This window comes from Monodelphis domestica, chromosome 8, assembly GCF_027887165.1.
Source record: "Monodelphis domestica isolate mMonDom1 chromosome 8, mMonDom1.pri, whole genome shotgun sequence".
Classification (NCBI taxonomy): Eukaryota; Metazoa; Chordata; class Mammalia; order Didelphimorphia; family Didelphidae; genus Monodelphis; species Monodelphis domestica.
The window spans coordinates 197,187,519-197,210,091 of record NC_077234.1 but is presented as its reverse complement, the minus strand read 5'-3'; the positions used below and the strand labels follow the sequence as shown (position 1 = coordinate 197,210,091).

The 22,573-nt window shown below is 35.0% G+C and overlaps 1 protein-coding gene across 1 annotated transcript in view; it reads left to right on the top strand.

The window, feature by feature from the left end:
* IL1RL1 (interleukin 1 receptor like 1) overlaps positions 1 to 22,124 on the top strand; it is a 39,142-nt gene extending 17,018 nt beyond the window's left edge. Inside the window, exons 4-11 of the mRNA XM_056806987.1 lie at positions 1,585 to 1,756; positions 1,851 to 2,013; positions 6,052 to 6,123; positions 9,015 to 9,159; positions 9,252 to 9,397; positions 14,524 to 14,670; positions 17,431 to 17,598; positions 21,149 to 22,124. Of these exons, the coding sequence (XP_056662965.1) occupies positions 1,585 to 1,756; positions 1,851 to 2,013; positions 6,052 to 6,123; positions 9,015 to 9,159; positions 9,252 to 9,397; positions 14,524 to 14,670; positions 17,431 to 17,598; positions 21,149 to 21,498 (1,363 nt within the window). The 3' untranslated portion in view covers positions 21,499 to 22,124. The remainder of the gene's footprint in view (positions 1 to 1,584; positions 1,757 to 1,850; positions 2,014 to 6,051; positions 6,124 to 9,014; positions 9,160 to 9,251; positions 9,398 to 14,523; positions 14,671 to 17,430; positions 17,599 to 21,148) is intronic.
* Positions 22,125 to 22,573: the final 449 nt, after the last annotated feature.

Genomic DNA, 22,573 nt, shown 5'->3' with positions numbered 1-22,573 from the left:
ACCTCTTTTAAATTCTAACATGGAGCTGTGGGCAGAGAAAGGGAAATGCAAAGGCAAACTGCATATTCAGGGTCATCTATTGTATTTGCCAATATTGAGCTGGTCCCTCATCATTTTATAGCCAAAGATTCATGCCATTGAAAAGCTAAAAATTTAAGGTTTGACATCCTCAATGAGATCAGGATGACCAATTTTTATTTAAAAAAAAAACAAACCTAATCATGCCCTCTCTATATTTTTAACCAATTCTTTGTTTAATAAAGCATTGAGAAGAAGCTAGGTAAAACTGTGGATGGTGTCAGGTCTGGACTTGGGAGTATCTGAGTTCAAATCTGACCTCAGACACTTCCTTGGTTGTGTGACCCTAGATAAGTTAATTAACTGCAATTTCCTAGTCCTTATTGCTTTCTGGCCTTAGAACCTATATTTAGTATCAATTCTAAGACAGAAGGGAAAGGTTTAAAAAAAATAAAGCACTGATAAATTTTATTGAATTTGATATATTTTTATTATATTCTGTGTTCTGATTGTGCTTATGCCTTATAACAGGGTTAAGTTTTATCACTTATCCTCATATTTGGAGCAAAATGTAATATATTCTATTTCCCCATTGCATTATCTTCATATATTGATTAAATCTAGTGTCTTTAAAACTCAGTTTAAAGCCTTATCATATATTCAGAGTTTATGTTTGGGTATATTTGCCATGTTCAAATTGTGAAGTTCTGAAATCTGCTATTACTAATTTTCAATCTTTTTTATTTTTCATGAGACAATAACCTTTTTCTTCATATGTTTAGCTGTTATTCAAAATTAATATGAATTCCAAGGTACCTTTGAGAATATGATTTCTTTTTTGAAATATGGTCAGATACACTTTCCTGATTTGCATATTTTCTTGATCAAGGTGAACATAATAAATTTTAGCCTATAAAATTAATTTGAATCTTGATATCTTTTGGCATTAGATATATTTCTTACAGGGAACTTTTTGGGGGGTTTTGTATATTCTTAACCTGTTTTATTTTTTTAAAGGAGTCCAATCCATTTATATGACCTTAGAATTGTTCAATTTACCCTCTACCTTTCTTTGTCAAATTGTAATCTATTTTTTTAAAAGCAACATATATTTACTCTTATTTTTTCTATTCTTTGACTATCTCACTAAATTTCTTGTACTATTTCTGGTGCTATTTATTGTATTCTTCCACTATTCCTCTTTTCTAATAGCTTTTTCCTATTTCTCTTTTCTCATAATATATTTTTAACTTGTATCAGTTTGTTGCTTCTTAGATGAATTTTCATTTTCTTGAAGGATTTCTGGTAATTTTGTTTCTTTTCAAAATTTCAATTGGCTTTATTTTAAGGGTCAATTACAAGAAGGCAAGTTTAATTGCAACTTTCTCTTTCATCTTCCTAGAAGTCTCATAGTCACTATTTTTTCTGTAAGAAAAAAATAATTCTCTATCAGTTTCCATAAAGTATAAGAATAATAAATGAAAAAGGTTAGGTTTATTTTCTTTCATATTCCTTAGTGGCCACCTTGGTTTTAAAAATACTTGATTTTGCTTCTTTTTATTTCAGCAACCCCAATATTGTTGGATATGTGAATGTGACGATATATCCCAAACAGCAAGGTTGTATTTTCCCCAAAAATGTGCTATATACGAGCACAGAAGGAAGCAATACAGGATCATGGATTTATTGTCCTAGATATGAAAGTTATAATAAAACATCAAATTTTGAATGGTTTAAGGTAAATGAGAAAGAACAATGATATGGATTGATGCGAGAAAATTGATTAAAAGCTTAAAAGGTAACTGGAAATCGAATACAATTTTATTTTTCAGGATTGTAAAGCCCTTAAAGGACAAAAGTACTTTGTAAAGAAGGATTATCTGATAATTCAAAACACAACTGCTGCTGATACAGGCAATTATACCTGTAAATTCATTCATAGTGAAAATGGAGTCAATTATAACGTGACTGCAACTCGGCCATTGATATTTCAAGGTAAATTGCTCTTTGATAGTGAAGTCTTTGGTGAGAACAAAGTAAGAGTTAAAAATATGTGCTCTTTTACTCATCCAACCCACCACATCACATTCTTTGAGAATCTTTATTGCTAATATCAAGGATGGTTTTTCCCAAATTGTGGTTATTCTTTTTGCTTTGCCATTTGATTTCCTTATACATAAATTGCTTTAGAACCATATTATAATAGGGGACAAAGAAAGTACCAACTTTCCATAATATACATTTCTCATTTTATCATTGAAAATTTGAAACATAAGTTTTGTGAGAGAGGCTGGCACATAAGAAAAGTGCCAGGCTGCAGAATGTGTGAAACTGATCACCTCAATGGGGGAGGGGCCCCAGGAGACTGGAATCTTGAGGAGCAGAAGATTCTGGCAGGGAGAGCAGTAAGGCTCTCAGTTGGGAGAGGTGGATTAAGACTTTCTCCTGAGGGTTACCCACTTTTTCCTGCTTGAGACTGGAAATCTTTTACCCCAACATTTCCCAATTGAAGGGACTTTCTGACAAGAAACCTGAACAGACTTTACCTCAGCTCCTGTTGCCCAGGGTTGAGTCAACCTGACTTTCTCTCAGGGGGCTCAGGCTGCCATCTGGGGTGCCATTTGTGTTCAAGAGGTTGTTTATTTGTAACCAAGGGGTTCAGACTTTCAGTATAGAGAGGGGGGAAAGAGAGTGGAGAATCTCCCTTCTCAAAGTGGGGTTCAGGGGAGACACCTGATGTTCAGGGTTGGTTCAGAGAGAGAAGGGGGATTTTGAAGATTTTTCCCCTTCTGCCTTCCCTCCTTAGCTAAAGCTACTCTCCCAGATTCACTCTTGTCCTTCTTATCCCCCCTCCACTACTCGAGACCAAAGGGTCTCCCCTTGATCTCCCATTCACATTTGTTCACAGATTGGGGAACAGATAACTTTTAATGTCAAAACAATTAGGGTAATACAAATAATAACTAGCCAGGAAAAGAATGGGAAAGGAATATGGGGAAACCCTGTCTCTATCTGAATCCTTTCCCCTCCCTCTCAGGCCTTGGCAGCCTGTGTCCCCTGAGAGAAAGCCAGTATCAATTCTAAGACAAAAGAGAAGGGTTTAAAAAAAATAAAGCACTGATAAATTTAATTGAATTTTATATATTTTTATTATATTCTGTGTTCTGATTTTCTTATGTGCCAGCCTCTCTCACAGTTCATAGGATCCTAGATTTACAGTTGGAAGGAACCTTAGCAGTCATTTAGTTGAGCTCCCTCATTTAATTAATCTTGCTCATTTTTCATATTAAGAAACTGAGGCTAGTAACAATTAAGTGGCTTGCCTAATGGCATGCATAGGGAATAAATGGTGGGGCCAGCACTTGAAATTGGGTCTTTTGACTCCAAATCCATTACAGTACAGTTTGACCATAATATAGAATGCATGAAGGGGAATACTATAAAATAGATAGAAAGATTGGGGAAGAATTTCTAATGCCCGTCTAGTTTATATTTTGTCATATTTTGTTTTTCAAGCAATGGGAAACTACTTAAGACATTTATTAGGTAAGTAGCATGATCATAACTGTGTATTACGAAGATTCCCTGGCAGCTGTGGGAAGGATGATTTGGAGAGAAGAGAGAGGAAATGAATTAAGAGATGATACAGGTGGGGGAAATGGTTAAGAAGAATTCAACCATCATAGTAGTTCTGGGAGTAGAAGAGAAAGGGCAAAAAAAGGGATATTGTGGTATTAGATTGAATATGAGTTGGCAATAGATTGGGCAAGAGGATAAGAAAATCATAACAATCAAAAATGGTTCTAAGATTTTGAGACTATGAATGATGGGTAATTTAATAGGGAGAGTAGATTTGGTAAGGAAGACAATGAATTCAATTTTTAATTTATTAATATTCTAAAATCCAGGTGGAAATATCCAGCAGGTAGTTAGAAATGTAAAACTAGAGATTAAAGGAATGACCAGATCTGGAGATAGAGATATGAGTGTCATCTGATACTAAGTCAAATTACAGACTCAGAAATATGAAGTTTCAAAGTACAAAAGTTTAGATATCAAGCAGATGGGGGCAAAGAACAAAGTCTGATGGAATCCCCATATTTAAGAGGTGAGAAAAAGAAGAACTAGCAGTGAAGATTTAGGAGGCATCAGAAGAGATGAAAACTGGGACAGTGCTCTTTCCTAGAATTCAAAGGAAAGATGCTAAAGATGGTTAGTGCTGATAAACAGTATAAAATGCTTTAATAAACTAAAACTAAAACTAAATAAACAAAAAGGACTTACAGAAGATTCCCTTGGATTTCATGGTAAGGAAGTCATTAGTGACTTTAAAGAGACGTTTTACTGTAGTGGTAGGGATAAGAGAGCCCATGTAGCAAACAATACTATGAGCATTGAAATTGAGTGTAGAGAATTCTTCCTAGGAATTTGGCAATGAGAGATATATTGTGATTGCTCTGAAGGACATCAGGATGTAGGAAAGAATATCTTTAGAGACCCCATATAATTATCACAATATTTTTAAATTCACGTTAATTCTTAAATATCTAGTCTGTTGGGTTTTCAGGAACAATGAAAAAGATGTCATTCTATGAAACAAATACCATAGTATCATGACTCTTGGGAAGCGAATATTCTCTAAAATAGTCTGCTCTATAGGATGAAATCATCTCACCTAATATTTGGGCCTCTTGATTTAAATGAAAGCAATATAGTATATTAGATGGAGGGCTGGCCTTTGAAAGGAGGTAAGGGAGGGAACAAATATTTATTAAGTGCCTGTCCTGGGCCAGGTATTTGCCAGATTCCTTACAAATAATAAATTCATGGGAACCTCACAACTATGGGAGGTAGTTGCTATTATTACCCACCTTTTACAGTTGAGGAAACTGAGATAGGCAGAAATTAAATGATTTGCTACATATCTGAAGCCACTTTTTAATTAAAGTCTTCCTAATTTTAGGTTCATTTCTCTATCCACCATACCATCTAGCTGCGTTGGCACTGGAAAGACCTGCTTTCAAGTTCCATCTATGAGACATATTGTTAGCATGACCTTGAACAAATTAATTAATCTCTCAGAGCTCCAAATAACTCCTCCAAACCTGTATCAATAGATCATAGAAAATGAAGATGGAAAGGACCTTAGAAATCACCCAATCTAACACGTTCATTTTGCAGATGAGGATGCTGAATTCTAAAAAAGCATAATAGCTTGGTCACAGTTAAACAGTTGAAAGCAGGAAAGATGGGGAGTTCCATGCCAGAAATTCCCTACACTGCTAAACAAAAGCCAACAACAACTAAACTAACAAAAAACTTAAAATGAAAACGAATATAGGAGAATTCCGCCTACAATTTTTTTAAGCAAATCCATGAAATCTCCATTAATGCCTTTGTTAAGGATAGCTGGATGGTGCAGTGAATAGAGTGCTGGGCCTGAAGTCAGGAAGATTCATCTTTCTGAGCTCAAAGCTGGCCTCAGATATTTACTAGTTGTGTGATCCTGAGCAAGTCACTTAACCCTGTTTTTACTCCTTTGTAAATGTTTGTGATTTTTTTTTACTTTTTCTTTTGAGTGATTTTATTCATTTACTCATTTGTAAAATGAGGTGGGAAAGGAAATGGAAAATTCCTCTAGTATCTTTACCAAGAAAACCCCAAATGAGGTCATGAAGAGTTGGACAAGGCTGAAAAATGACTGAATGAAGAACCCTTTAAAGATTTCTAGATTCAGGTCTAGATTTAATAGTATTAGTGGCTCAATTTGTGTTATTGGAAAGATGCAGCAAACTAAAATTCTCATGATGGAATAAATGATTTTTCCTTCCAGGAACCACATGCATTGGTGGGATACTGGGAATAGTTAAGAAGAGAGATTGATTCCTAATTGTGATTGGGTTTCTTCCAATAGGTTTCCCTAGTTTCCTTTGATTCATTTGGAAAACACCCCATGCATAAATGATAACTTGGAATCTGAGCTGCAAGGTCTTGACTTGCTTAACACTCGATATTCTCTTCTTTACTTTTAAGGTGAAATTCGTTCATCTATGCTTCCAGAAATCACTTACCCGGTGAACCAAAGTGTAATAGGAGTGGAACTTGGTAAGAATTTCTTCTAATACCATCATGGTGGATTGAAATGTTCAGGATTTTGTCAAATTTACATGTTACTTATTAGGATTCTTACAGTTCCTCTAATAGGGATTGGGAAACATTACCATCCCACGAATTAAAGTTCTGGAGATTTCAGAGCATTTCCCTGATGTTATTTGGTCTAGCATAAAAATGTCTTAGTCCTTATGATGCCAAATAAATGAACAAGTAAAAAAATACCATTTATGGTCAAAGAACTGAGGACTACAAATGGGAAAATCCACCAGCCCCTGCTCACAAGGAGCTCACATGTTAAAAGGACATAAAAGGAATTAAATGGGTTCCAGAAGAGAAAATTTGACAATAGCTGCAGAAGATGCCTACTTTTGCTTCTTGCTAATGACTTGACTTTCAAGGGAATCTGTGTTTAGGGGTGGATGGGTGGAGTTTCTAAATATACTTATTCCAGGCAAGTTATCTTTTGATATGCTTTGTGGTCCAACTGGAAGTTGCAATGGGAACTGTGGTTAGTGCCAGAGTAAGTAATTCAAGGTAAAGGGAATTTCTGCAAGTGATATTCCTTTTAAGATATTTTTATATTGAAAACAAAGCAAACTGTGGGTCAAGAAAGAGGACTACACTGAGAATTCAGAGAGGAAGAGTTGGAAAAAAATGTTAAGATTATCTCATCTAAGAATTCTTAATGTGGACATCATGAACCCCTCTAGAGATCCATGGAGAGATTTCAGGCAGTCTGTGAACTTGAATGGTAGAAATGATATATCTTTATTTTCACTAATCTCTTACTGAAGTTTAATCTTCCTTTCAATTATAAATATAAACCATTATTCTGAAAGGAGTCCCTAGGCTTTACCAGATGACCTTATACCCTCCAAAAATAAAGAACTTCTGGTCTAACTCACTCATGTTTTCATTTTTTTTATAAAAAGAAAATGAAGTCAAGAGAGGTAAAGTGACTTGTCCAATGCTAACAGCTATTAAATAAAAAGTTGAGGATTCTATTTTGGGTCCTTTGGCTTCAAATTTAATGTTCTTTGGGGGAAAGAACAATTTATACTTTTTATTATTATTAGAGGCAATGTGGAATAGTGGATAGAGGACTGATTTTGGAGTTGAGAGGACCTGAATTCAAGTCTGGCCTCTGATATGAATATGGGCAAGTCATTTCCACTCTCAGGTGATTCCTCTAACACTATATTTAAAGATGAGTTGTGTTGCAGGTTTGTATTGATGAAGGAGTTTGAACCTATGGGAGTGAAATCACAGATCAGTTCCTTTTTCCAAGTTACACATGTATGTATAAATACACATTATGCATGTGTACATATACATATGTGTACAACCTACACACAGTACATATTTAATTTAAATGTAGGCCTGTAAACATATGTTAAAATATACAAATATAATATGCATACACATATATGGATATGTCATTTTCTCCCCTACCTAGATTAAAATGTATTTGAGATTAGGGACCATACATTAATTCTTTGGATATCTCCAGTACTAGCACAGTACACTATTCAATAATTGCTCAAAAAATGGTTGCCACTTAATACATGTATAACCCAGTGGAATTGCTTGTTGGCTCTAGGAAGGGGGGTGGAAGAGAGGAGGGAGAGAATATGAGTCATGTAACCATAGAAAAACATTTAAAAAAGAAAATTTCATTTAAAAAAAGAAAAAAAAAATGTTTGTCACTGATGAAGAAAGCTCAACTATGGGACAGGTGGCCAACCTTTGAAAAGAATTACAGAACAATTCAATTTAGAGTTTGAATGAGCCTGAGCAGCCATCCTGGCTAATTCAGACCCCAAAATAAATCTGATTATAACATTTTACAAATGGTTTTCCAGTCTCTGAATGAATGTTGCCAGTGAAGGAGAGCCCATCATTTCTCAGGGCATCCCATACCAATTTCAGTTGTTGCAGAGTTGTTTTTAGTCATGTCTGACTCGTTGTGACACCATTCACGGTTTTCTTGGCAAAGATACTGAAGAGGTTTGCTATTTCCTCCTGCTGCTCATTCTACAGATAAGGAAACTGAGGTTAACAGGGGTAAGTGAATTGCCTAGGTTCACATAGAGAACTTGTGCCTGAGAGTGGATTTGAACACAGGGAGATGAGTTTTCCTGATTCAAAGCCTGGGCCTCTTTCTCCACTGGAACCCTTGACTACCCCATTTTCAGACAGTTCTAATTATGTTAGCAAGTTTTTCTTAACATAAAAGTTAAATTTGCTTCTTTGTACTTTCTTCCCATTATTCCTACTATTATGCTCCAAGACCAAACAGAACCAATCTAATCCCCAGTATAGGTGACGGCCCTTCAAAAATATGAACATACAACTCTTGACCTTCGTTGTCATTTTTCTGGTTACCTTTCTCTGGAAGCTCTGCAGTGAATCAATGTCTTTCTTAGACTTGTGCCAAGGACAAGACAAAAAGGAACATTTTAGTGAAAACTTGGAGGACATAAATGAAGTTGTATAGAGTGAAGTGAAAGAACCAAGTGAACAATTTATATAACATTATTGTAAAAATGAACAATTTCAAGATTGATACTGTCAAAAGACTATAACTCTAGCCAGTACAATGACCTGCCATGATTCCAGAGTACCAATGTTAGGCATATTTTGACAAAGAGGTGATGAATTCAATGTACAGACTAAATATACATTTTTGGATATGGCCAATGTGGGGATTTGTTTTGCTTGACCACATATGGTAACATGAGTTTTATTCCCCCCCCCATCTGCTTGAGGAAGGTTAATGTGGGAGAAAGAGCAAATAAATATTTGTTCATTTAAAAAAGTGTTTGAAAATGTAAATAAAGAGAGAGCACACAACAACAAATTCTTTTAATTCCTGTCTATAGGAACCAATGTGAGTATAGCATGTAAAGTTTGTTTGGGAAGAGGCTCACAAACGATAGAAATTGTCCGATGGTGTATTAAAGATAATAAGGACAAAGGTCAATGCATCAAGGATTCCCGATTTCATGAGGAAAAGGAAGCCAAAAAGTAATATTATTTGGGTTTAAATGTTTTTTTTTCCTTTCATGAATTTTGCAACCTACAAAATAACTAATAAAAGTAACAATTTACTTTCTTAGTCCTAAGGAGAACCTTGCATGTGAAACTGTCAATTTAAGAATACCCAATGTGAAGAAAGAAGATCTCTCATTGGAATTTTATTGTATGGGCTTGAATCAGTATGGATGGAAAGCTCATAGCATAAGAATCGGAATTAAAAAAACAAGTAAGAAATAAATTCCCTCTGTGTGTCTGTGAAAGTTTTGTTGATATTTCAGTAGTTTATTTACATATTTGTGTTTCTTTGTGTAATGGAGTAATTAGTTGGTGGTAAAAGGGATCTCCATTCCTCCTCTATCCCTTTTACCACCAACTAATTCCTCCATTACATCTGTCTAATTCTGAGCAAAATGGTTGGTTGAATTCCCTTCTAAGGATAGACTGTGGGCAGTTTCTTGACTTCATGGTGGACATGATCCAACTAATGCCATGAAACTTTGAGAACATGGCTTTCTTGTGGACCAGGTTACTCAACAACCTTTCCTGGTGTTAAAATTAATTGTGGTTGGACTCTGAAATATATTAATTAGGTGGTTGCCAGGGATTTAATTTCCAAATCCCAAAATGAATTATTAAAGTAAATGGAATTCATGGTAGTTTATTTATAATATTTACAATAGAAGGAAGATATTAAGGAATGAGAGAGAGAAAAAAACTCTGGCTTCTTCTTATACCAGTTAGAATTTCTAACTGGGGGGAAGACACTCTCAAGAAGTTGGGCCTTTCCTGGAGGCTTCACACCTCCAGAAAGGCAGGGTTACTAAGTTAGCTTTTCACTCACCAATGGTAACAGTCTAAAAGAAGTCTGGGTGTTGGTCTTCCAGTCACTCCTCTGTCCTTCTCTCCAAGTCCAGTGACTGACTGTTTCAGTCTTTCCCACCCCCTCTATTTAAAGACCTTTTTCTCTTGTGTCACCTCCTCTAAATTTTCAAGTCTACCAATCACAGCAGAGGCATTTCTCCAGGACGGCCCATACTTCAGTTCTCACCTTTCTTAGATTTTCTCCAGGACTGTCCATACTTTAGTTCTCACCTTCTTTGGTTAGATTATACCTTTTTGGGTTACTTAACACCTTTTTGTGATTAATTCACCTTTTGTAGTTACTTAACACCTTTTGTGCTTAAAATCTAAAAATAGATTGTAGATTGCAATTCTAGCTTCACTATAAAGGAAGAGAAAAAAAACTTCATTGTTACAATCAGGAGATTACAATTTTATCTTCACAATAAAGAAAGAGCTAAGTATCTTCATTGTTACAATCAGGAGATAACTAAATCCAATCTTCACACTAGGTAAGAAGATATGGGTGATTTGCAGGGCCTTGCTTTTTCTCTCCCTGCTTGACAAGTATGTCAGACTCCCAAAACCTGTCTTCCTTTTCAACCCTCAGAAACATGCTTTTCCTACTTTTCTTGGTCCCTCTGCCACTGAATCATCCTTTCTTCCTCATGTACTCCAATAGCATTAGTCCTCTAAATCATTATATATAGCAGGTAGCTTAGTTGTTATATTTATACGTTTTATTATTATAATTTAGCCAATACATATATTTCCTTAGAAAGTATAAGCGTATACACACCTATGAACACAAAAAATAAAGGTAACCTTACTATTGTTTAATGATTGACTGCTTTACTTTTATCGTTATATATTTCCTTGAGTGACAAATAATATGAACATGAATAAAAATTTAAGTGGAGTATTTGTTTGAAACCAAATGGCATCACCAAAATGGCAACTTGCAAATTCTAAGACTATAGAATCTCTTTTTAAAAATCCTAAAAAATTTATCCTTTTCAAACGTTTTATATCAGGTGTTTCCTTATATGTGCCCCTCCATATATACACACCACACCATGAAACTTTCTTATAAAACAAAGTTGAGCTAAACATACTAATACAATAACAGTATGTGCAATATTCAGCTCCTCAAATGGTAGTCCACCCCCCCCCATTTTTACCCAAATGGAATAAAGTCACATTATTTTCCAAAAGTTGCAAGCTCTAGATAGGAGAGTAAGTTTTGTACAAAAAAATATACCAGATGGAAGTGGTACAGTGGATATAGTTTTGGTCCAAAAGTCAGGAAAACTTGAGTGTAAATTTGTCCTGTTTTGTGACCTTGAGCAAGTCACTGGGGCTCTTTCATTTCTAAAGATAGGATATTCATAGCACCTACCTCCCAGAGTTGCAGTGAGGATAGGATGAAATAATATCTGTAAAATATTTTATAAACATTAAAGCATTCTATGTATGCTTATATAGAATTGTCATAAACTATATATAATCTAAATCAACTATATATATAATGCATATATATAAGCTTTCTAATATTAAACTATCATAGAGTCCAGATATTAGTCCATTAATATGTTGCTAAATACTTATGGTTCCTATTTTTTCTCCAACAGTCATGTATTGCTTACGTATGTTGTGAACGTAAAGAATACTTGAAGGTAGCCACTGGGTATATTGTACAGGTATATTCTGTATAATACCTAGAACAATAAATACTAAATAGCTTATTTATTTATATATATATCACTTTTATTTATATTTATATTATATATTTATATATATAAATCACTTAAGAAAGTGGTAGAGGTTGAAGCCTGAAAACAGTCAATGGACTCTTCCAACAACTGTATCTTAGAGTCATCCTCGGCTCTTCCCTCTTCATTCATTCCTTCATTCATTCATGACATGCCATTCCACCACTCAAAAATCTTCAGTGACTCATTGTTGCCTACTAAATAAAGTTTAAACTCCTTTTCCTGACATTCAAGGATCTCCACAATTTGACATCATCTTCTCTGTCCAACCTTCTCTCGTGTTATTACTCTCCATTCACTATATATTCCAGCCAACCTGAATGATTCTCTGTCCCCATTATAATCTCTGTATTTCCCCACTTCAGTACTGCTACTCATTGTTATGCCTGAAATACTATTTCTTTCTCTTTTTGCCTCTTACGTCTCTTTCCATTCATTCATCAGTCTATCTTTTATGCCTGCAACACTTAGAGAGGCTAAATCCCTTTAAAATGTTATCTTGGAGTCCAATCCATTTTGTATATTATTGCCAGAATAATCTTTGTCAAGTGATGTTAAAGTGTTTATATCAGTCTTAGAAACAAAGACCCAAGAGGTTTGGAAGAGAATAAGATGCAGAAGAAAATGGCTTCAGTTATTAACTAACATTTGTTAAGATGCATTAGTAGGCTGAAGTAGAGAGAAAAGCTTGATACATCTCATCAGGACTGTTAAGCGGTATTTGTAAAACTATACCTTGTTTTTTCTTAAGAAGTTGTCCTCTTGAACAATACCATAATAATTGATGAATTAACTGTTCTTTGTGTAATGCCTTTCCCCCTCCCTTGCTCAAAAAGCAAACAACTAACCAAAAAAATTTCAAAAAACAAAATCAAACTTCAATGACTACCTATAACCTATAGGATAAAATCTAACCCCTAATCTGTCATTTCTGGTTCTCCACAGTCTGATCATACTTATTTCCCCAAAGCAAAATCGTCATTGTAGTCAAGCTAAGTTATTCCTTATCCCCAAATATGTCTCATACCTTTTTGTTTTTCTACTTTTACCTACTCCATTATTGCTAGATTGAAATGCCCTTTTCTCTACCACTCTGAAGTCTAACCATCCTTCAAAGTCCACCTCAAGTCTTATATTAAGAGACAATATGTTGTCCTGGAAAAAAAAGTACTGTACTAGGAGTAAGTGATAACTAGGTTTGAATCCTGCATCTAATATTTGCTTGCTGTGTGATCTTGGGCAAGTGTCTGCATTTCCCTGGTGCTATGTTTACTACACTACAAAATGGAGAATATAACAACTGTAGTATGTAACTTACAGGGTTATTGTGAGGCTCAAATGCTTTAATGTATTTAAGGAGCTTTGCAAACATTAAAGTATTATGTAATGTTAGCTAACATTATGTTAAGCCTTCCCTGAACACCATTGAGTTCCCTAATTCACTTTTCAGTCATTTCACTCTACCCATCTTGGCTCTTTCCCCACTGAAGAAACCCTCATACTGGGGTCTTCCTCTACTGATTGATGACTTCCTCCTTGGGAGCACCATATTAGGAAGGAGCCTAGCCATAATCACACCTCAGCTTTTTTATTTCTCCTTCATTTCATATCTCCCAACTTGTTGCCATTTACTATCTCTCCCCCCCCCTTCATTCCCTATAGGTTTTGTCTTCTTCCATTAGGATATATTTCCTTTGGTTGTGGGGCTGTTTTGCTTACTTGTATTTGCTTCTCCATCTCTTCGTACATTGCCTAGCACTACGAAACAAACTACCCTTTTATCTATCCATCCATCATCCATCCATCCATATATCCATTTGTAACAGTTAAAAATTTAGGGAAACCGAGGCAGGTAGAAATTAGTTTCTCTCTGCAAGGAGTATTATATATTTTTGAGGTTTATTAAAGATTAAGGATTAAAGAAAATACAGGATAAGAAAGCATGTGTCTAGGCCAGAGAGGCCTAAACAGGATAACCTCACATCATGGAAGAGACACGTCTGCTCCAAAATGGAAGTCCAAAAGAGACACAAAAGCCTTTGCAATCAGGTTAAATACCTTCTCGATCTCGGCCCACATGAGAATTCAGAGATTACAAAGCATTTTGGGGAAGTGGAGCAAGGAATTGTGGGGATTGAAGTCCTGGATTTGAGTCTATTTTTACATATCCGTCAATCTGTCGTCTATCTATCCATCTGTCTATTTATCTATCTACCTATATATCCATTTGCCTATTCATCCATCCATCATTCTATCTGTCTGTCTATCTCTGTCTCTCTGTTTCAGACCAGAATAACCTCTCTCACCTTCTAATATCTTTAACTAGGAGACTGTTACCATAGTCTATGTCTAGAAAGGGGAAGACAAAAACATTGGGAAGACAGAAAAGACTGGGCAATGAGAGAATCCAAAGAGTCAAAGGTTAATTTAGTTATTTGATTCCTATTGAATACTTACTTTTGTTAAATTTATTACTTTTTCATATGAAAATATTGTATCTTATCTGGATTCCAAGAGTCATGATCTTAGGGATTCTCCTTATGCTTCTTTGAAGCCCCCACTTGTCTGTTCCTAGCATAGACTCATATATAGTGTTATGAATAGACAACAAATGTTATTGTAAGTAAAGATAAACATTTCATATAAACTTTTTTAACCAGATGCCATATATCCTACCTTGCTTTAGCAATGTTATTTTTTTTCTTTTTCTCTTCTCTCCCCTTTCCTTTTTTCAAAATAGCTGATCTCCGAAGCACCTATTACTTGCTTGCAGGATTTAGTATATTGTTATTCTTACTCATTATATTAATAGTAATATTAAAAGTATTCTGGATTGATTTTATTCTGCTCTGGAGAGACATAATTAGACCTTCTAAATCCAGGGATGGTAAGTATTAAATTTAAAATTTTTCATAGAAAGTTTTCAGAGAAAATACATATTGTCAAATTCTTAATCTTCGATATTAACTCAATAGATTGTTGTTCATTAGTTTTACAGTTGTGTCCAACTCTTCATAATCTCATTTGCGGTTTGCTCAGCCAAGATGTCCTAGGGGCTTGCCATTTCTTTCTCTAGCTCATTTGACAGTTAAGTAAATTGCCCAGTAACATAGCTTATAAGTATCTGGGAATGGATTTGAACTCAGGAAGATGAGCCTTCCTTACTCAAGTCCCAGCATTATATCCACTGAGCCACCTGGCTGCCCCTCAGTTAATAGATAGTTGGTTTTTAATATTTTAATCATGAATTTACTGCTAATGGGTTAACACTGAGCTACACTCAGAGTTCCGAAGCTATGGTTATTATCCAAATCTTTCATCTATTTTTAATTAGATTAAAAAAATGTCTACAGAGGTTTTCATTTGCAGAAATTGGTCCAATTTCAGAGCTATTTAATATTTTGAAAAATGAATGTTAGCACCTACCTCCTAGGCTTATTGTCAGGAAAAAATTAGATATTATTTGTAAAGTGCTTTGCAAATCTTGAAACAATATCTAATTACATCATGAGACTAAAAATGAATGCTTATTCTGTTTGTTTGCTGCCCAAATGTGAGCAGAAGTCAGTGAGTTAGTGGAGCTTTGTGAACTGGCAGATTTACAAATATGAAATAACAATTTCATGTATATCTAAACATTTGGAGACATAAGCATGAGTGCCCATAAGCATCTAGGTGTTGCAGAGGCTTAGAATTGGAATTGGAAGAATCAGGAAGATGAGGGTTCAAATCCTGCCTCATACTTACTAGCTATGTGACTCTGGACAAGTCACTTAACTTCCCTTGACCTCAGATTTCTCGTCTGTAAAATGAGGCCACTAATAGCATTCACCTTGCAAGATTGTTGTGAGGATCAAATTAAACAACATACATAAAATACTTTATTATATAATCCTAGTTATAACCCAGTTAGAAATTCACAGAATCTCAGAGTTGGAAGGGACATAAGAGATAACCTAGTCCAACCCACACCTGAAAAAAAATACTCTCTATAACAAGGGTCCATTCTTCCCCCCACACACACACACAAATAAAAAAACCCTTCAATAATCACCTATATAGACTACAGGATAAAAGCTAGCTCCTAGCCTGGCATTTGTGGTCTTCAATAATAATATATCTTTTGGACAGTTAAAATTGTTTGAATTTTCCCTTGCATTATTAATTTTCTCTCAACAATTTCCTCATTGCTCCCCTTTCCCTGCCAAGCAGATTAAGTCTAATGGAATTTCCATGTGATAGTCTTTCAAGTATTTGAGGACAAGAATCTTATCTCCTTTTAGTAATTTTTTCTCTAATTGAAACGTACTCCAGTTCCTGTAATAATCCTTGTGAGGCATGCTCTTCAGTCCTCTTTGCACCATTTTAAAAAATAGTAATTTATTTACGATGTATTTTGGATTCCCATTCAATTAGCAAATAAATAGTATGTTTTCAGGTTATCCCCAGATATCCCCAGATGTTACAAGTCTTCTTCTGTCTCATGCATTGGCTTTTTGGCATTTTCATGAGCACATTTATCAGAGGGAAAATAAAGAAAAATAAGGGTAGAAATTTACAGTATCAAATTTAATTATGTACTATGAATGCTGTTACAAAATGTGATAGGTTGAACTTACTGATAAAGAATACTCCTATTAGAATTTATCTATATTTTTCATTATTTTTTTTCTATTAGAGTAATCAGTACCATATAGTTTGAGATTGTGTAAATATTCTTCCCTCAGTTATATCATTATGAAAATAAAATAATTTTGGCTATCTGATTGATTCAAATTCCTTGAAGGCAAAGGTCATTTTTTTTTTGGTATTCTCCATAGGTGTAACAAAATGATGGACAGATGGTAGAGTTCACTGAACTAGAAGCTTTAATACATCTAACAACAACTTCATATATGAACACTTGGATGAAAATATAAACTTATAGACATACTCATAGAATTTCAAAGTAGTTACATTGACACATCATGTTTGATTGGGCTTTGAGGAATAAGAAACAGAAGAAATTGTGTTCCATTGTGGGATAAATCCTAAATCTCTGAACCTCAGGGACAAATCTGTGTTTTTCAGTTAACCATGAACAGAGTCTAGAAGAGCCTGGAGAACTGGACTTTAAATTAGAAAGACCTGAATTTGAATCAAAGTCATTAACTGAAAAATACATGTGGATTAATTAGTAATACTGATGAATATTCAGGAGATGATTTAATTTGACTTACTACAAACAGATCACATTCTTGATTCTTTATCTATATTCAGTTGGAAGTAGAGAGAGAGAGAGAGAGAAAGAGGGAGGGGGGAGGGAGAGAGGAGAGAGAGAAATCTGTGGTTAATGGATTTTTAGAAGCTATTAGCTGCTATACTTTCATACCTGACTTATTTTTGTAGAGTTGAGGATGTATATGTAACTGGTAAAATGCATACAAGCATATGTGTAAACCTATATATATACCCTCAGTCATCTACATCTCTCTCTCTCTCCCTCCCTCCCTCTCCATATCTCTCTCTCTGACTCTCTCTCTCTCTGTCCTTCCCTCTATCTCTGTTTCTCTCTCTCATATATATATATATACATATATACATATATATATATACATGTCTCAAATAACCACTGAAGGACATTAATAGAACTTTGATTTGTTTTCAGATGGGAAGATATATGATGCTTATATCATCTATCCCAGAAACTACAAAAAGAGGACTAAGAGTGTTAATTCTTTGGAATATTTTGTTCACCACATTCTGCCTGAAGTTCTTGAAAAGAAATGTGGATATACCTTGTGTATCTATGGAAGAGACCTACTTCCTGGAGAAGGTGAGATATTACTTTCTTGCAGTGGCTCACTTTCATTATTATAGATGTCAAATATAAAGTCTCATTTTATTTCATTCTCTCTTGATGCATAACTGAACAAGATACTCCAGTCTCTGAGGCTCAAAGCTTCTAGATATATCATTTCTTCTGTACTTTGTTCCTCAAAACTAAATCAATCATGAGGTTTCAATGTAACTATGGGTGGTGAAAATTCTAGGAGTTGGTTCCATTTCCTTGACACATGGATTGTGAAAATATTTGATTATACACATTTTCTCATCTCTTCTGCTCCTTGCCCTTTCTACCACTAATACTGGGCAAGCTCTGAAACTCCCCAGGCCTATCTTGAAGGATTTTCAGTGGAATTAAGAAATCTCAATTCTTCTGCAAATTGCTGAACTGGAATACTATATCCATTTTTATGTTAAGGTTGACAGAAATTATAAGATATCTCAAAAATTTTTATATACTTTTTAATAACTTAAAACTGAACTAAGACTTTAGGGACACTGAATGTAGTACTTTTATACTTATATAATCTATGATTCTTTGGTATAATTGTTTCTTCTTTGAATTAAACAATCATTTAACTTTGAATTCAACACTCATTCCATTTTAAAGCATTTACCATATGCCTGGTATTGCACTAGGTGCTAAGATATGAAGACAAAAATTTATCCTTGCCTTCAAGAAGCTTATATTCTATTAATTCCAGGTCTTAGTAAACAGCTTCAGAGTTGCTGCAGAAATTCTTCTGGTGATGATTCAATCTGAACTTAATAAAGCATGACTTTGGATGACAGGCATATAATCAGTCACCACCAAGCACTGATAGAACCTAGCAGACAGCTGGCACTACACTAATAGCTTTCAAGAGCCCAAGATCACCCCCTCATCATAAATACTTATCCAAATAGGATTTTAGTGGGGACAACATGTGGATATGATATGAGAATAATTTTAAATGCCTACAGCAATACCTTTTGGAATATTGTAGGAAATCAAATAAAAGATAATTTAATCTATCTTTTAAAATGAATGCTCCTCAGAAGTAAGAGGAGTGGTCTTGGTGGCATTGTTGTTAGTTGAAGTGGCTGTGGAGCCTTTGGACCTTGGTGACTGAGTTGGGAAATACTGGAGAGATAGTCCAAGTTGACTAAGTAAGAAGTATTCAAAGTCCATCAAACATCTTCCAAATGACCACAGAACAAAAAAGGCTCAAAACGAACACTGGAGCAACAAAATAGAGTGCTGAACAAGCCTCAGTGGAACTCAGACTCAACACAGTGCACAGTGCAAGTGGCATGGAAAAGAGCACACCTGGCTCAGTCCAGCCTCTGGGTAAGAACAAAAGTCAGCTTAATACAGAATAGGCTTCAAGGGGAGGAACTCAGCCTAACAAGGTCCAGCCTCTGCAGAATTAGGAAGAACCCAACTCAAACCAGGTGAACTGAATAGCTGTAACAGCCAAACTACCTCTGAAGAGTGCTCAGTCTGAGACTGAGACAGCTGAACCAAACCCAGGCACAGTACAAGCATGGGGCAGTGCTCCTTCCACCCCAGGAATGAAGCTAAGCTTGAACATACAGAAAAATAAAGTAAAAAATAAAAAAGAAACCCAAATGAGTAAAAGACAGAGAAAAAGCCTGATACTAGAAAAATATTTCAAGAAGAGAGGTGACCAAAAAAAAGTTCAGGTGTGAACAATAATAGAAAAATGAAAATGTATAAAGCTTCAAAGGAAGATAAGAAAGGATGCCGAGACTAAAATGAAACCTTGGAAGAGCTCAAAAAAAAAAAAAAACAGAAAAATAAATAATAAGAAACCTGGAAGAAAAATTAGAAAATAAAATGATAGAAAAAAATCAATAGCTTAGAAAAATGATGGCAAACCTTTTAGAGTGCCCAAACTGTGACCCTCATGGTACATGTGAACCCTTTGCATTACCCAAGACAGGGGAGGGAGGGAGTGTTCCCATTGGGCTGCTGGGCAGGGGGGCAGGTGATGTGACAAATGTCCTCAGGAATGCATGAAGAGAGACAAGGGAGCAGCCCACTCTGGTGCATGCCAGCATGTGTGCCATAGGTTTGCCAACATAAGCTTAGAACAATAACTTACTGAAGAAAATAGTTCACTAAAATAGAAAATAAAATACCTCAAACAGGAAAATAACTCCCTAAGAAAGGAATTTAAATGTATGCTCCCTAGTTCTTCCTGGATAGGTCTTTCCCCAATCTAAGTCACACACAATTGCTAGAATATCTGAAAGTTGTACAACTAACGTTCAATCAATAAATATTTACTAAGTGCCTACTATGTGCCAGGCAGGGCAATTAGGTGACACAGAGGATAGAGCATTTGGCCTGGAGTCAGGAAGACTCAACTTCTTGAGTTCAAATTTGGTTTTAGACACTTACTAGCTGTGTGACTCTGGGCAAGTTACTTAATCCTGTTTGCCTCAGTTTCTTTATTTGTAAAATGAGCTGGAGACTTACTTTGGGAGTCATAAAGAGTTGGATATGACTGAAATGACTCAACAACAACAACATGTGCCAGACAATATGTTAAATTCTAGAGATATGAAAAGAAACAAAAAGCAGCACCTGTCCTCCAGGAGTCTACTGCTAGCAATCATCTTCCATCTAGGAAAATGGGGATTGAATCTAGATCATCTGAAACCAAGTCTTCAAAGGCAAAATTTGTCCAGAATCAGGTCCACTGTTTTTTGATATTTAATTTAATATTATTTAATATTTAACTATTCCCATGTGTATTCTGGCTTCAAGATCAGTACACAATCTACCATGAAGAAATATTAAAATTTTTTTTTAATTATGTGAGGTTGTTCAGTTGGAATATAATAGAATCATAGACTTTGAGCTAGAAGGAACCTTAGAGAAGATCTAAAAAGGCAATATGATGTAACTAAAAGAGCATTGGACATAGAGTCAAGAAAACTCAAATTTAAATCCTTTCACAGATGTTTACTAGCTATGTGAACCTGGGGGAGTCACTTAATATATTGCACTTATCTGTAAAAGGAGGGGTTTGGGTTCAATAACTTCTTAAGTTCTTTCTAGATATAGATCTATGATATAGGCCAATCCTTTCATTTTACAAATGAGGAAACTGAGATCCAGAGAGGCTACTTTCCAAAGGTAATAAAGGTGATAGTCTAGGATTTGAACCCGAGGTCCTCTGACTTCAGTTCACTCTTCATTCCATTAGAACTGATGTGTTTCCATAAAGCCAATAAAGTCAAGAAGAATGAGTTTCTTAATAATTTAATTTAATTAATAATTAATTATTTAATTTAGGAGGCAGGAATAAAAAAAAGCAGAAAAGTTTTGGAGAAGGATATTCTTCTCTATTCCTTAGTATTATTTACTCTTCAGGATTAATGAACTGAACATGTAGTTGTGAAGTCCATGCCAAACCACAGAAATTCTACTGAGAGAATTTTTAATGGTGTGTAATATTTATATTCGGTATAAGTATCACACTAACAAAGGAATCACAAAACATTCCATTTATTGCCTTTGTTAACAGATGCAGCCAATGAAATGGTAAAATGCATACAGAAAAGCAGAAGGCAAATTATCATACTGAACCCCCAGGTGGAGCATGGTGAAGAATTTGCCTATGAGCAAGAAATCGCTTTACACTGTGCCTTGATGCAGAATGACTCCAAGGTGATCCTTGTTGAAATGGAGACAACTGGTGACACCAGTGACCTGCAGGATTCTCTTAAGCACATTATTAAACAGAGAGGAACCATCAAGTGGACAGGCGACCACGCCACCAAAAAGCAATCATTTAATTCCAACTTCTGGAAACGAGTAAGGTACCAGATGCCACTAAGAAGCAAATCCTTAGGTCCACTTCACAGTGACTTGTGAAGATCAGGACATGGCTGATGGCTTTCTCAGGATCCTTTTGACAAAAAAAGCTTGCTTTTGTAGTTAATGTGTCTTTATATTTCTTTTTTCTTCTTTTCAGTTATTTTTCCAGATTAAATGTCAATTAAATTGCACAACTAGTTATGTAATTAATTAATTGTAATCATAACAATTTTTATATTTGGGTTTTTTTTTTTACATTTTGCTATCCATTTTATTTTGGCTGTAAGTTGATATTTAAACCAGAATATGGAGATAGGGAGACAGGAATAAGCAAGGGGATAGAGACAAACATACTTTAAGAAATCTGCCTTTGGGAGCTTTAATTCCTCTGTCTTAACTTCTAGTCAGTGCAAACAGCTCAGAAAGTTTCCCATTTTTTATCTGCTTCTGCTCCACTTCCTTCTTTTGTCACACCCCTACACCCAGTGTGTATGTATGAGGGAACCCTCCTCTCTTTCCCACTTCCAAGTCTTATTCAAGTTGCAGAAATTACCAGTCACTGTAATCTATTGAATCTAATAAAAAGAACTGGACTAATATGGTACGGGTTGGGTTTTCATCAGTGATCAAGGTACTTCCCAGAATACCATCATACCAAGAGTCTTTAATAAATATTTAGAAATGCCAAAACTTTCATGAATATTTTATTTTCAAGAAGGGTATATAAAAGAAGAAACTAATTCAAAGAATTCTCATTTTGCTTTATTTTGTACTCTTCATGTTAAAATTTTTATCCAAATACAAAATTCAGATTTTTTCACCTTCAATAGCAAATCTCTTCTCCTGCATTTCAATGAAACAGAAAAGCATCTATGCCAAACCCCCAAGTCCCCAAGGCATTTTACATCTCATAGCATGTCTACAACATGGATATGATTATTTTCATTTTATTTTTTTAAAAATCCATATATAATCATACTAGTTATCATTTTAATAGCTCTCTAAAGTTTACAAAACTCTTTACAAAAAAGTACCTCCTTTCATCCTCTAAACAACCTTGGTAGGTAGGGGCTATTATTATTCCCATTTTGTTGATGAAGAAACTGAGGCCAACAGATATTGCTCCATCACT